This window comes from Haliotis asinina, chromosome 10 (assembly GCF_037392515.1).
Source record: "Haliotis asinina isolate JCU_RB_2024 chromosome 10, JCU_Hal_asi_v2, whole genome shotgun sequence".
NCBI classification, from domain to species: domain Eukaryota; kingdom Metazoa; phylum Mollusca; class Gastropoda; order Lepetellida; family Haliotidae; genus Haliotis; species Haliotis asinina.
The window spans coordinates 8,624,884-8,640,038 of record NC_090289.1 but is presented as its reverse complement, the minus strand read 5'-3'; the positions used below and the strand labels follow the sequence as shown (position 1 = coordinate 8,640,038).

General features: G+C 42.5%; 1 protein-coding gene across 1 annotated transcript; it reads right to left on the bottom strand.

Annotated features, from left to right (window-relative positions):
• Positions 1-10,228: 10,228 nt before the first annotated feature.
• Positions 10,229-11,533, bottom strand: LOC137297862 (uncharacterized protein F54H12.2-like). The gene has a single exon (XM_067829828.1). The coding sequence runs from the start codon at positions 11,531-11,533 to the stop codon at positions 10,229-10,231; it is 1,305 nt and encodes a 434-aa protein (XP_067685929.1).
• Positions 11,534-15,155: the final 3,622 nt, after the last annotated feature.

Below are 15,155 nucleotides of genomic sequence, written 5' to 3'. Positions count from 1 at the left end.
TGGCGATTTGGATGAACTGTACACAGAAGCCATGAACACCATCATGAAACTGATGGACAATTATGAAGGGGACAGTTCAAATTTAAATTTTGAAGCTGTTTTGAGTGTAAAATTATCTGTGGTCAAGTTTCAACCTTATCGAGGGTCCTCCTATCTTCCCCTTCCCACTTTTTTAGAGAGAAAGCAGTGTCTGTTGAACATCAAAAACATGGATGACGACATGTGTTTTGTGTACTGCGTTTTGGCTCATTTGTTTCCCGTTGAATCTCATCTAGTCAGAGAACAAGTGCATCACTATAAAGACAAAATACACCACTTGGACTTGAAACAATCTTCATTTCCCATGAAACTCAATCACATATCGAAATTTGAAAGTGCAAACAATGTGAGTGTCAATGTTTATGGTATTGATGAAGATGAGAATCAAAAGCATGTTGTTTTTCCATTACGAATCAGTTCAGCTATTTCTGATGTGCCCAAAGACCGACATGTTGATCTCTTACTATTGACTCAAGAAGTAGAGGAGGAAGATGAACCTCCATTGTCTCATTATGTTCTGATCACTAGTTTGCCAGCATTGGTCAGAAGAGAAGGTGACCGGAACACTAAATTCATTTGTCGAAAATGTTTGTGGCCTTTTTGTTCGGAAGATACATTGACAAAGCACATTCCCTACTGTCATCATAAGGCTCAGCGAATCAAAATGCCGGAAAAGGAAAAAGCTTTTCGAACTTTTGGTTTGGGTCAGTATCGTAAGATGGAAAAAGTTGCCTTTGTCATCTATGCAGATTTCGAGTCTGTCTTGGCTACTCCAGAACATAATGAGACAACCTCAACAGGAAGTCGTCATGTCCATGAGCACATTCCCTGTGGTTACAGCTATCAGATTGTGTGCAGAGAATCTGATCTCTATTCGTTTCCCATGAGAACCTATAGTGGGGAAGGGGCTGCTCAACACTTTATGACTCATCTTTTGCAAGACTATGATGAACTCATGGATATTTTGAACAACCCTGTCCCCATGAATTTGACACCCTCTGAAAATTTAGCATTAGATTTGGAAACTCACTGTTATCTGTGTGGAAAGATGGTGCAACCCAAAGAGAGACACATCGATCACGATCATTTGACAGGACAAGTCAGGGGTCTGTGTCACAATAAGTGCAATGTCAATTTCAAAGAGTCCAAATTCATAAATGTCATATGTCACAATGCCTCCCGGTATGATAATCACTTGGTACTTCAGGCAGCAGAATTATTTGCTGATCGCAAATTGTCATGCATAGGTCAAAATTCTGAGCACTTCATCATGTTTCAAATTGACCAACTTCGCTTTTTGGACAGTTTCAAATTCTTGAATACCAGCTTGCAAACTTTGGCCGACAATTTGAGAAGCAAAGGTCAAGCGGAATTCAAATATTTGGTAAAGAACTATCCTGACCATGTTGATTTGTTGACGAGAAAACTTCCCTATTTTTATGAGTATGTGGACACTTTTGACAAGTTGGATCAAACCAACTTTCCTAGCAGAGATGAATTTTATTCCTCTTTAACAGAGGAAACCATTTCCGAGGAAGACTATGCTTTTGCCAAACACATTTGGGAAACATTCAAAGTCACATCTGTTAGAGAATTCATGGAGTTGTATGTCTCCGTGGATACTTTGATTTTGACTGATGTCTTTGAAGCTTTTCGCGACATGTGCTTGAGCTATTACAAGTTAGACCCTTGTCAGTATTTCACCCTCCCAGGGATGGCCATGGACGCCTGTCTGTTAATGACAGGAGTGACACTTGACCTCATGACTGACCCTGACATGTACAATTTCGTAGCTGATTCTGTGAGAGGGGGTGTTGCTAGTATTAACCACAGATATGCCAAAGCCAACAACAAACACATGTCCGATTTCGACCCATCCCAGTCAGAAAGTCATTTACTTTATTTTGACATAAATAACCTGTATGGTGCAGCCATGAGTTGCCCATTACCTGAAGGTCAGTTTGAGTGGGTAGATGACATTGACAGTATTGACTGGCTTCAGCTTGATCCTGAAGGTGACGTGGGGTACATTGTACAGTGTGATTTGGAGTACCCACGTCATCTTCATTCCGTCCATCAGTCACTCCCTCTTGCTCCCACTAAAGAAAGCATTCCCTTTGAACATTTGTCTCCCTATCAACAAGAACTGCTTTCAGAGTTAGGTATGTTAGGGAAAGAGAATCAAAAGAAGCCACCCACGGGAACCAAACTGTTCTCAACCTTGAAAGACAAGGAAAATTACATCACCTACTTTGGCACATTGCAGCAGTATTTACGTTTGGGTTTGAAATTGAGAAAAGTGCACAAAGTGTTGAAATTCAAACAGTCCAAATGGATGAAACCTTACATAGACTTCAACACTCAAAGGCGAAAAGAAGCCACAGATACCTTTTCCAAAGACTTGTTCAAATTACTTTCTAATGCTGTTTATGGCAAACAGTTACAAAACGTGAGAAACTACAAACAGATCGAATTGATCACTACTGAGGAACGGCTCCGCAGGTTCACTGCCAAAGCTAATTTCAAAAGTGTGAACATTTTCTCGGAAAATCTAGTTGTTGTGAGCATGGAAAAGGTATCCGTGACTTTGAACCAACCCGTCGCTGTAGGTTTCACCATCTTGGAACACGCAAAGCGACTTTTGTACAACTTTCATTACAATGTCATGTTGAAGGAGTACACTCACAAGCACCTCAGAGTGCTCATGACAGACACAGACAGTCTGTTTTATCAAGTGTGGTCTCCTGTGGGTGTGCCTCTTCGTGGTCCTCAAGATTTTATGCTTGAAAACATTCACCTCTTTGACACATCAAACTATCCCACAGACCATCCACTTTACTCAATGGAAAGACACAAAGCCATAGGTCTCATGAAAGATGAAGTGGGTGGAAAAGTAATCAGAGAATTTGTAGGCCTTCGACCCAAGAACTATAGTTTTACTTTTGACAAAACCACAGGTGAAAGTGTTGAAAAACGCACTGCCAAAGGTGTTCAGTCAGCTTTCATTCAAAAGCATCTTCGTCACCAAATGTTCAAAGAGTGTCTTTTCGATCAAAAACAAACTTTAGCCACCTTTCATCAAATTAGGTCTATACACAACACTCTTTACACAATCAAAGTGACCAAATTGGCTCTGACTCCTCAAGATGACAAACGATACCTCTTGTCAGATGGCATCCAGTCGCGGCCCTATGGCTTCAATCCTGATTTGATCTATTCCAACACATCATCATAAATCATGAGGTCAGTGTGATGTAGATATAACCTAAATGTAGTACATTTGATCAAAACATAAACTCTTAGACACAAAGCCAAACCTCTTTGCAAAAAAACAAAAAAAAACCCAAAAAAACAAAAACCAAAAAAAAAAAGAAAGAAAAAGGAAAAAAATGTAACTTTATTGAAACTTGTTGCAACATTTTTACCCCAAAAATGTGTAATTTTGTACACTAATTTTCAAGTTTGTTTTTCTTTTGGTTTTGTTTTAGAGGAATAACGGGAAAAAACATCATGTCGACACGATACCGCTACAGGTTGAATGGTAGACGTGAACTGATCAGACAAGGTAGAACATCACGGAGAAGTCCCGTTGCTGCCTATCTTGCTGGAGCTCGATGTCTAGAAAGAATTCTTCAGTGTCAGCTGATGTCAACAGGAGCAGAAGCCGGCATGGACCCAGGACCTTATTCCTTATCCATCTTTGAAGTCATTGTTCCAGAACATGGAACGTTAAGAAATCGTAATCGTCGTCAAACTAGATTACGATTTGAGTGCATTTTGGAAGCAGTGTATATTGATGAACTCCGAGGTAGAGTCAATGAATTGTGTCAAAATAACTGTTACGGTTGTGAAACAGATCATCCCTCTCAACGGCATCATCCGTGTCTTATGATGTCAGAGGACGAACGAGTTGACTTGTACTTCGATGATGCCTTGATGTCTGTATCTCATGCCAACATCCTGGAGAGAGCCAGAGAACAGAGAACGTCTACTAACCTCGAATTCTCTGACAGAGACATACAAAGATACCAGGATGAAGACTACCTGATCCATTGGTTCTTTACTTCCATTCGAAAAGAACGAATGGAAGAAAAGTTGAGAGAGAAAATGAAAGAACAATAATTCAAGTGTACATTGTATTAGAAGGACTGGAAAACCATTTTTAATTGAATCATTATTCCTATTGATAAATGTATATTAAACATGACATCATCCAGCCAATGAAAATGAATGATATTATCCATTTAAAACAGCCAATGAATTGACGACATTGTACATGTATGCGTGTTATATATATATATATATATATTATACACACTCGCATTGACTATCATTTGAGCATTTCTTGTAAGATTCACAACACACGTTCATTGCTTGCTTCGGTGTTCAAATCATGACAAATACAGCTACCTTCTACAGCTGGAAGCAAGTGATTCGTGCCTCTCACAGTCTCCATGATGCGGTTGTCCAGGAATCAAATGACTGGTTTCAACGTCGAGATGCGTGTGTCATGGATGCCAAACGAAAATGTCCTGATGATGAAAATCGTCCATCGGTCAAACGAGTGATCATCAAAAAGTCAAGGCAAGTTCCCAGGCATGTCGATGAAGTGGAAGCAACGAATGCACTGAAACACGTTGAGAGACTTCTCACTTTGTGTTACTGTTTGGAACTCACTAAGATCATTCGACGCCTTTCGAGCGAGTTGTGTTTTGGTTGCATGTTCGACACAGAGGGGGAACCAGTTCATACCTGTTATGACGTGACGGAACAGGATCAGGCTGATAAGTACTTCAACATAGCTCTGAACGAGGTCAATGACGATCAGGTGTTGGATCACTGGATGAAACTGATAGCTGATGATTCATCGTTGAAGCACGTGACTACCTTTCACCTACTTCCATATCGATGTAAGGACTATCGTGAATCACAGTTCAAATCACTGGAGTGGCTTAGTGATTTGAAACAGCGTGTCGTTAAAATGCTGTTTCTGGAAAAGAAATTTTCAAACTGACCCATGAGATTGGACATGGTCTTATTTGACAGTGACTACAGAGCATTTGACTTTAAATTGGAAACGATTTGGGTTTTACAATAGTACAGAAAACCTGATGTAATTATGTGTGTGAGTGAATACATGTATTATTTACAAATATTGTATGTGAAATGTTTGTGTATTGTCAATAAAAAATATCACATTCAGCTCATGGTGACTTCGTGTTCTATTATATAATTGTAAGCTTACCATGCTATGAGTCAGTGTGCATCATGAGTCTTCCCAAGAATGACAAAGTGTCTCACAAACACGAGAAAGCTCTAGAGCAGTATTATTTTGACCCCGGCAAACCAGGAGCTTACTACGGTCCATCCAAACTCCGTGAGGAGTTACGGTTGAATAAACAACCCAACATTTCCCTGAGGAAGGTGAAAGCATTTGTCAGAAACCAAGACGCTTACAGCTTACATCGACCTCCAACATATCGCTTTAAAAGAATGAAAGTCAGAGTGCATTCTCTGGATGAAATGTTTGACGTGGATTTAGCCGATATGTCTAGGTACACGAAATGGAATGATGGCGTTAGATACCTGCTGGTGACCTTGGACATTCTTTCACGGTATGCATTCGTTTCACCTTTGGTAAACAAGAGACCCGAGACCGTGTTGAAGGCTTTCAAAGAAATAATTCAAGAAAGGAAACCTCAAAAAGTGAGAACAGATGCGGGGAGCGAATTCAAAGGGGCTTTCAAGGTCTTTCTAGAAAAGCAGAACATAACCCACACCATTGCGCGCAATGAAAACATCAAAAGCAATTACGTGGAACGGTTCAACAGGACCCTGAAATCCTTGATCACTCGATACATGACGCACGAAAACACCAAACGCTACTTGGACGTTCTCCCCGAACTGGTGTACAACTACAACCACACGTCGCATTCTTCGCTGCCACAACTGTCTCCTGCACGAGTGACCGAGGAGAACCAGGTCAAAGTGTGGGATCACGTCTACCTCAAACCCTTGAGGAAGAAAGTCAGCGGCAAACCTCGAGTCAAGAGATACCTATTTAAAGTAGGCGACCTGGTTCGCATCTCATATCTGAGAAGACCCTTCAGCACGGTGCTCGATCTCAAGTGGACGGAGGAGCTTTTCAAAGTATCTCAACGCTACAGAAAGCAGGGGTTTGCTCAGTACAAACTGAAAGACTTTCACGACGAGCCTCTGACCGGATCGTTTTACGCCAACGAGCTAAAGAAGGTCGACAAAGCGGACGACGTGCTCTGGCGAGTAGAGAAGGTCTTGAAAAGGAAAAAGGTGAAGGGGGAGACGTACGCGCTGGCTCGGTTGGCCAAAAAAGTTTGACTCCTACGTGCCGGAAAGCGAACTGAAAGAAGCGTGAAACAAATCATGGAGAAGTACGTGTTTCTCAAAAGCTCAGATCAGGAACACGAAGGAGAAAGTAGTCACTTTTGCTGCTGATGTCACCATTTGATTTCTCTGTTCCTTCGTCCGTGGAGGACATGACATCATTCTGTATCGTCTCCTCGTTCTTCTCTGTCACTGTCGAGCGAGCTTGTGGTGCTTTCATCGTCGTCGCCGTCTGTGTCTGAGTCTGTGTCCTCTCTGTCGTCGACTGCGACTCTTGATCTGACATCAGTCTCTGATAGGTCTCTCTGGACAGCAGAACCATAGGCTTGCTCATGATTGCGTCTGTCTTGCTCGAGCAATGCTCTAATGCACGTACGTAGGACGTTGTGGTGTGTGACTAACAGCCTCCGTTTTTCACGAGCCCCTACCTTCTTGCTTCCCAATGTCCGAATGAGATTCTTGTGTCTTTGCAATCGTATTTTGTCAGAGTCAGAGAGGGGAATGTTTCCCCTCAATATGTTGTAGATCAAGGTGATAATCGCCTTGAATTGTTCACCCGAGAGATGAGCCAGCAAGGCCTTTCTTTGTTTGGTGTTCACGTCCTCCAGTGAACAGAGAAATGTCCTCTGCTTCCTCAGGAGGTCTGCTGCCATAATGTCTTTTTTACTAGTCAGATGCAATGAAGAGATCCAGACACAGATTGTCACAGATGAATTTCTTTACGAACAACGACAAAGTGCTTGGGGCTTCCCCAGCGGTCTGGAATGTCGATTCCCCTGCTTTCTATGTGATGTTTGAGGTTGTCAAATGCCTGCGATTCGCTGGCAAACCAGGTCTCACACCGAAATAGCGTCACCTCTGCTTCTCCTCCAGGTGGGTTAGCTACTACGAGCCAGGAATATGGCTTCTTATCCATCACACGGTCCGTGTACAAATAAGCGTGTCGGAGGTATTTGATCTATTTAGAGCTACTTAGGTAGGTACACTGTGCACGCGTTGTGGTTGTCCCCAGGGAATATATTGGTACGCAAACGTCCGTAACGTTCGTCAGCGTGTGGGGAAACGTCTACAACCAAATAACCGTACTTTCGTTCAGCAACTGCATCCTGAAATGCTTCTGCAAAATATTTCGTCTGACCTGGAAATATTTGCGATGCCAAAATTTTGTATTCGTGAGCCGACCTGGGGTTTGACATCAGAACAAAATAGTGCGTGTTCAGGGAAATGGTGCGGTTGCATTCACCTTTGGGGAAGGCCGACTGTTGAATGTTGATCACCGAAATCCCCAGATGATGAGAAAGCGTGGTGTAAAGATTTAAAAACAATGGATTCTTGCACACTTCCTGCATGTAATCGTCCAGTACCAGCAAGCATCTGTTGTCAGACTCCACAGCGTAAGATTTCAGTTCCTCCTCCGTTGGAAGCGCATCTTGAAATCGAATGTTGGGGACGTTTTTTACCAAGTCCCCATACACTTCCGGTTGGTACACGGCATAGCAGAAGATGATAAGTTTCGGTGGTGGTTCGAACATGTTTTCAGCCTCCTTCAACAGCCTGGCTGTCCAGAACGTCTTTCCCGAAGACGAACCGCCAAGTATGGAGATGGTGGTAGGCGTTTTAAAAGGTAACAGACAATTATCGCTCTCGGCCATTACGTGTTGTTTACTCTCTGGGGGGTTCGTCTCTAACACTGATGTCGACATTCAACAGCGGTTGAATTTATACCTTCAGAAGGCAACGATGTACAACCCCATGACACCCAGTGATAAATGAAAGCAGATACTATGAGAGTATTAATATTTCAAGTCAGAACATCAAATCTTGTCTTCCGATTTCACAAATTTTGTTTCCACTCTTTAAAATTTGTTTAAACCAAAATCACACAAACAGTTTACTACATTTTTTTTTTTGTTTCTTGGTTTCTCTTGTATGCATGTTGTTTCAATGATCACGCTAAAACGCCCATTAGCGGTCTCCTTTGTCCTGTCTTGTGAGTTATCTCCCTTAGACCATCACATGTGCTAGCGAAAGCGGACATTGAAGTTGAATTATCATAAGAAGAAGAAGAGAATGGGCCAGTGTTTGGGGAGACGTCGGGAAGACAGGGAGAGAATGGAGGAACGTATACAGAGATGCAAGGACAGGCATGACGCTGTCGCGCGAGATCTCAGAAGCATCTTTAACCAACTCGAGTGTAGTTATGAATCGCGCATGAGGCAAGTCGAGAGCCACATTCGTCTGCTCATGACGCGGCCACCTCCCCTGCCACCGAGGAGCAATGGTGTGATGTGGTATCCCGCCACCCCAACCTTGTTGGCCCCTCCCCCCTCCCCAGTTCCATCTTCAGACGAGGACTACGTCCCCATGAATTGATAAAAAAAAAAATAAAAAAAAAAAAAAAAAAAAAAAATAAATAAATAAAAAATAAAAAAATAAAAAATAAATAAAAAATTTTCTTTTTCACCGAATTATGAAAGTTTGTTCTTTTTTAAGAACCATCATGTGCTCGGGTTCGTATTAAATATTGATTCCAACCACCAAGTTGGGTGATTAATTTCAATTTAAGGAGAGACAGAAAAGAAAAAAAATTGTTATCCAAAAAATAAAAATCTAATACCAAAATTTAAAAATTGCACGTCAATTGAAAATGTTCACCAAACTTCAATGGATCATTATTCCAGTTTTTAAAAAATAGTAGACAGAAAAAAAAATTGCTGTCAAGAAATAAAACTTGTTTTCCAAATTCACAATTTTGTTTTCATTTTTCAAAATTTGTTTTCATTCTTCAAAACTTTGTTACACTAAGTTGAATTGATCATAATCCATTTTTAAAAAACTAAACAGAAAAAAAAATTGTTGTCAAGAAATAAAACTTGTTTTCCAAATTTACAAATTTGTTTTTCATTTTCAAAATTTGTTTTCATTCTTCAAAATTTGTAAAACAAAAAACAAACAAAAAGGAGTTGTCTTAATTAGTTTTAATTACTTGTAAAAAGAAAATTACAAAGAACAACCATCACTATCTATAAAGTTTTGAAACACAAACAAAAGATTTTTTTCTACATTTTTCTTTTTATTTATCACTTTTCTTCTGCATAAAGTTCATAACCAGAAGGGTATAAATCTAAATGGTATGTCATAGAATAGTGCATGGATATTTATAATATTAATATAACTACAGAAATAAAATATATTGTGTTCAAATCAAACCTTTATAAAATTACAAAGAACAATACAACAGCAAAAGTAGGCTAAAGAAAACAATAGGGTACGAATAAACACAGTTAATACACGTTTATCATCTAACATTGAAGCTAAGAGCAGGTGATGGGTAGCGATGTACAGCGAGTGCAATATTTGAAATAGCGACACATGGATCGCGAAACAAAATCATCATTCCACAGCAAGTCGGAAGGATGAAATGGCTGGACAATCCGGTTCAAACTTAAACGATCTTTGAATTTACGCAGCAGGTAATACAAACAATACAAACCGCAGAGGTCTGACTCTACGGATTGCAACTGCTGACTGTTTCGTACGTAAGAACTGACGTGCGTTTTTAAAGAACGGTCAAAGTCCACATCCACTGGTTCTCCGAGACTGTCGAAAAGTTCTGCTCTCTTCCCATGGATGAACATGACGATCCAATGACGACCTTTGCTTTGTCTTATCTCTGTATTGACGATAAGACCCACACCTCGGGCAAGCATGTTGTCTGGGATGGAGAGTGGTAGGGTATTTTTGGCGTACACACCCAACACGTGTCTCCGTAAGCTGGAATCGCACTGGACAGCGCACCAAAGCTCCGAAGCCTTCATCTGACGTTCTACTTGACAAACACGTTCCGCGCTTTATCAATCTCAATCAGAGAGTTTCTCTGAGTCATGACAATGCAGCTCAGCGGTTGAGTGAGGGCATTTTTGAACTCCAGTTCGAGCCTCACGTCTCCAGACTTCACCAAATTGAGGTATTCCGAATCGGCGCAAATCTTGTCCAGGTCAAAGACGTAGAGGGCACTTCCCAGGAGAAACTCGCTTCTGCTGATGCCGTTGCCCTTGCCTTCCGCCCACAAACCCATACCATCGAGCATGCTGACATAAGTGGCGACATCGTCCGCTTCGGTCGGCTGACCTGGCACACTGGCACCGTCGACGTAGAGGGTAATCTTTTTCACCATCCAGGATAAAAAATTATACGGGTTGCGATCGTACGAACCGTTCAGAGAGGCCGATTCGACCAAGCCAACGATATAACGGCTGGCCACGGGGTTGGAGACGTTGTCGATGGAATGACTCAGCTGCGATGTCGGGATGCTGGTGACCTTGACCTCGCTCTTCGTGTATGGGTAGAGGGCGTTAGACTTTTCGAACAGGGAGTTGTGAGCCAAGATCAGAGCGGGATTGACTTTGACTTTGCAGACCTGCAGATAAGCATCCAGGAGATGCACTTTGAATTCGTGGCTGGTCACGCTGGTGATCAGACAGAATTTGGGTTCTGATCTATACATTTTCACGGTCATGTCCACTTCGTTGATCAGGTGACGGTTCATTTCGAAGATGTCTTCGAAGATGGGACCCGACATGGTCAGTTCCTTGCTTTGGGCGATAAAAGAGGCACGTGTCATCATTCCGTTGTTGACCGATCCCGTGACGTCACTGCTTTCCAAGTCCGCATTGGTCACGGCGTAGTCCTTGTAGAACAGCTGTGAGGTCAACTGCGTGCTTTTGGCTTCTGCATCGTACCCGAGCAGAGCTTTCATCATGCTCTTGTAGGCGTAGTGGTTGTTGGTCGAAGACACCAGCTGATTCTGCAGGTAGACAGACGTTTGAGAAAATAGCGCCGACATAAATGAGTTTATGGGAGCCACGTTTTCATCTTCCGCCAACGACGTGGTGCCGTCGGCTTGAGTGACCTTGACCTTGACGTGCAGACGGGTCCGTTTCAGATCGATGTAGTCGGCTCCCGAATTGGACACGTGAAACTCCAGCGGGCTCGTGTCGTTGATTTGACTCAGAGGCCTCACGTTAACGAAATAATGCTTCTGCACCGAACTTTGATAAGGCGGAAGTGAAAACAAATTCAACGCTTCGGGAACCAGTTCCTCAAAGTCCCCGTCGTTTATGAGAGACATGCTTTTGGTTCTCTTTTTAACTGAAAATGTCGTCTTCTCGCACGGGAGTGCACTTGAGCGCTTTGGCGGTTTTCGAAGGGACGATGGAGGTAGTGTTCTCGGTTCGACGAATTTTCTTCGTTGTGACGCATCTCTCGCCCCCTTTGCGTTTTATAGCCTTGGCTCTCTTGTCCTTGGCTTCGGCTCTGTCTACCTCGCTTTGAGATTCCGAGGTCACGCGCATGGTGACATCAGCGGTCGTTTGGGGTGGCGTTGCGGCTGCTGTCCGACGTCGAACTGGAATCACCATCTTTTGAGCTTTCCCGTAAAGTAGATTGGAAGTCTTCCTCACGTGTTTGTTGTCGAAGTAGTGTTTGAACTTGGCATAGTCCGGAACGTACAGCGGACGAGATTCCATGGTGGGCGAGGATACGTGCAGTAAAGTTACTCCACGAAAGGATATCGTCTCAAGTGAAGTGTGGCGTGAGTCTCCCCCGACAAGAATGATGCGGTGCCGACGTCGTCGCTCCTTAAATACAGATCAATGTTGTCCGTTTCTTTCAGTTTGACGCGCATGCACATTTCGGTGCTGAAGCTGTAAGTAGGACCCTGTCTCAAATCGATCCTTCTCAGTAAGTTCAGCTGAGTCTCTCCCACCAACGAAGTGTCGCAGAGATTACACAAAACGTCAACGTAGGGATCTTTGACCTTGCTCATGTCTAGGGATCCAAAGTTCAGCTCCTTCAAGGACACCACCCAGAATCCGTCAAACGTCAGTCTCTGGTTCAGTTTCACCCGGAAACGATAGGGCGTGTTCCCCGTGAAGGATGTGGTTTTGGAGTCTGAGCTTTTGAGAAACACGTACTTCTCCATGATTTGTTTCACGCTTCTTTCAGTTCGCTTTCCGGCACGTAGGAGTCAAACTTTTTTGGCCAACCGAGCCAGCGCACCAGGGCGTACGTCTCCCCCTTCACCTTTTTCCTTTTCAAGACCTTCTCTACTCGCCAGAGCACGTCGTCCGCTTTGTCGACCTTCTTTAGCTCGTTGGCGTAAAACGATCCGGTCAGAGGCTCGTCGTGAAAGTCTTTCAGTTTGTACTGAGCAAACCCCTGCTTTCTGTAGCGTTGAGATACTTTGAAAAGCTCCTCCGTCCACTTGAGATCGAGCACCGTGCTGAAGGGTCTTCTCAGATATGAGATGCGAACCAGGTCGCCTACTTTAAATAGGTATCTCTTGACTCGAGGTTTGCCGCTGACTTTCTTCCTCAAGGGTTTGAGGTAGACGTGATCCCACACTTTGACCTGGTTCTCCTCGGACACTCGTGCAGGAGACAGTTGTGGCAGCGAAGAATGCGACGTGTGGTTGTAGTTGTACACCAGTTCGGGGAGAGCGTCCAAGTAGCGTTTGGTGTTTTCGTGCGTCATGTATCGAGTGATCAAGGATTTCAGGGTCCTGTTGAACCGTTCCACGTAATTGCTTTTGATGTTTTCATTGCGCGCAATGGTGTGGGTTATGTTCTGCTTTTCTAGAAAGACCTTGAAAGCCCCTTTGAATTCGCTCCCCGCATCTGTTCTCACTTTTTGAGGTTTCCTTTCTTGAATTATTTCTTTGAAAGCCTTCAACACGGTCTCGGGTCTCTTGTTTACCAAAGGTGAAACGAATGCATACCGTGAAAGAATGTCCAAGGTCACCAGCAGGTATCTAACGCCATCATTCCATTTCGTGTACCTAGACATATCGGCTAAATCCACGTCAAACATTTCATCCAGAGAATGCACTCTGACTTTCATTCTTTTAAAGCGATATGTTGGAGGTCGATGTAAGCTGTAAGCGTCTTGGTTTCTGACAAATGCTTTCACCTTCCTCAGGGAAATGTTGGGTTGTTTATTCAACCGTAACTCCTCACGGAGTTTGGATGGACCGTAGTAAGCTCCTGGTTTGCCGGGGTCAAAATAATACTGCTCTAGAGCTTTCTCGTGTTTGTGAGACACTTTGTCATTCTTGGGAAGACTCATGATGCACACTGACTCATAGCATGGTAAGCTTACAATTATATAATAGAACACGAAGTCACCATGAGCTGAATGTGATATTTTTTATTGACAATACACAAACATTTCACATACAATATTTGTAAATAATACATGTATTCACTCACACACATAATTACATCAGGTTTTCTGTACTATTGTAAAACCCAAATCGTTTCCAATTTAAAGTCAAATGCTCTGTAGTCACTGTCAAATAAGACCATGTCCAATCTCATGGGTCAGTTTGAAAATTTCTTTTCCAGAAACAGCATTTTAACGACACGCTGTTTCAAATCACTAAGCCACTCCAGTGATTTGAACTGTGATTCACGATAGTCCTTACATTGATATGGAAGTAGGTGAAAGGTAGTCACGTGCTTCAACGATGAATCATCAGCTATCAGTTTCATCCAGTGATCCAACACCTGATCGTCATTGACCTCGTTCAGAGCTATGTTGAAGTACTTATCAGCCTGATCCTGTTCCGTCACGTCATAACAGGTATGAACTGGTTCCCCCTCTGTGTCGAACATGCAACCAAAACACAACTCGCTCGAAAGGCGTCGAATGATCTTAGTGAGTTCCAAACAGTAACACAAAGTGAGAAGTCTCTCAACGTGTTTCAGTGCATTCGTTGCTTCCACTTCATCGACATGCCTGGGAACTTGCCTTGACTTTTTGATGATCACTCGTTTGACCGATGGACGATTTTCATCATCAGGACATTTTCGTTTGGCATCCATGACACACGCATCTCGACGTTGAAACCAGTCATTTGATTCCTGGACAACCGCATCATGGAGACTGTGAGAGGCACGAATCACTTGCTTCCAGCTGTAGAAGGTAGCTGTATTTGTCATGATTTGAACACCGAAGCAAGCAATGAACGTGTGTTGTGAATCTTACAAGAAATGCTCAAATGATAGTCAATGCGAGTGTGTATAATATATATATATATATATATAACACGCATACATGTACAATGTCGTCAATTCATTGGCTGTTTTAAATGGATAATATCATTCATTTTCATTGGCTGGATGATGTCATGTTTAATATACATTTATCAATAGGAATAATGATTCAATTAAAAATGGTTTTCCAGTCCTTCTAATACAATGTACACTTGAATTATTGTTCTTTCATTTTCTCTCTCAACTTTTCTTCTATTCGTTCTTTTCGAATGGAAGTAAAGAACCAATGGATCAGGTAGTCTTCATCCTGGTATCTTTGTATGTCTCTGTCAGAGAATTCGAGGTTAGTAGACGTTCTCTGTTCTCTGGCTCTCTCCAGGATGTTGGCATGAGATACAGACATCAAGGCATCATCGAAGTACAAGTCAACTCGTTCGTCCTCTGACATCATAAGACACGGATGATGCCGTTGAGAGGGATGATCTGTTTCACAACCGTAACAGTTATTTTGACACAATTCATTGACTCTACCTCGGAGTTCATCAATATACACTGCTTCCAAAATGCACTCAAATCGTAATCTAGTTTGACGACGATTACGATTTCTTAACGTTCCGTGTTCTGGAACAATGACTTCAAAGATGGATAAGGAATAAGGTCCTGGGTCCATGCCGGCTTCTGCTCCTGTTGACATCAGCT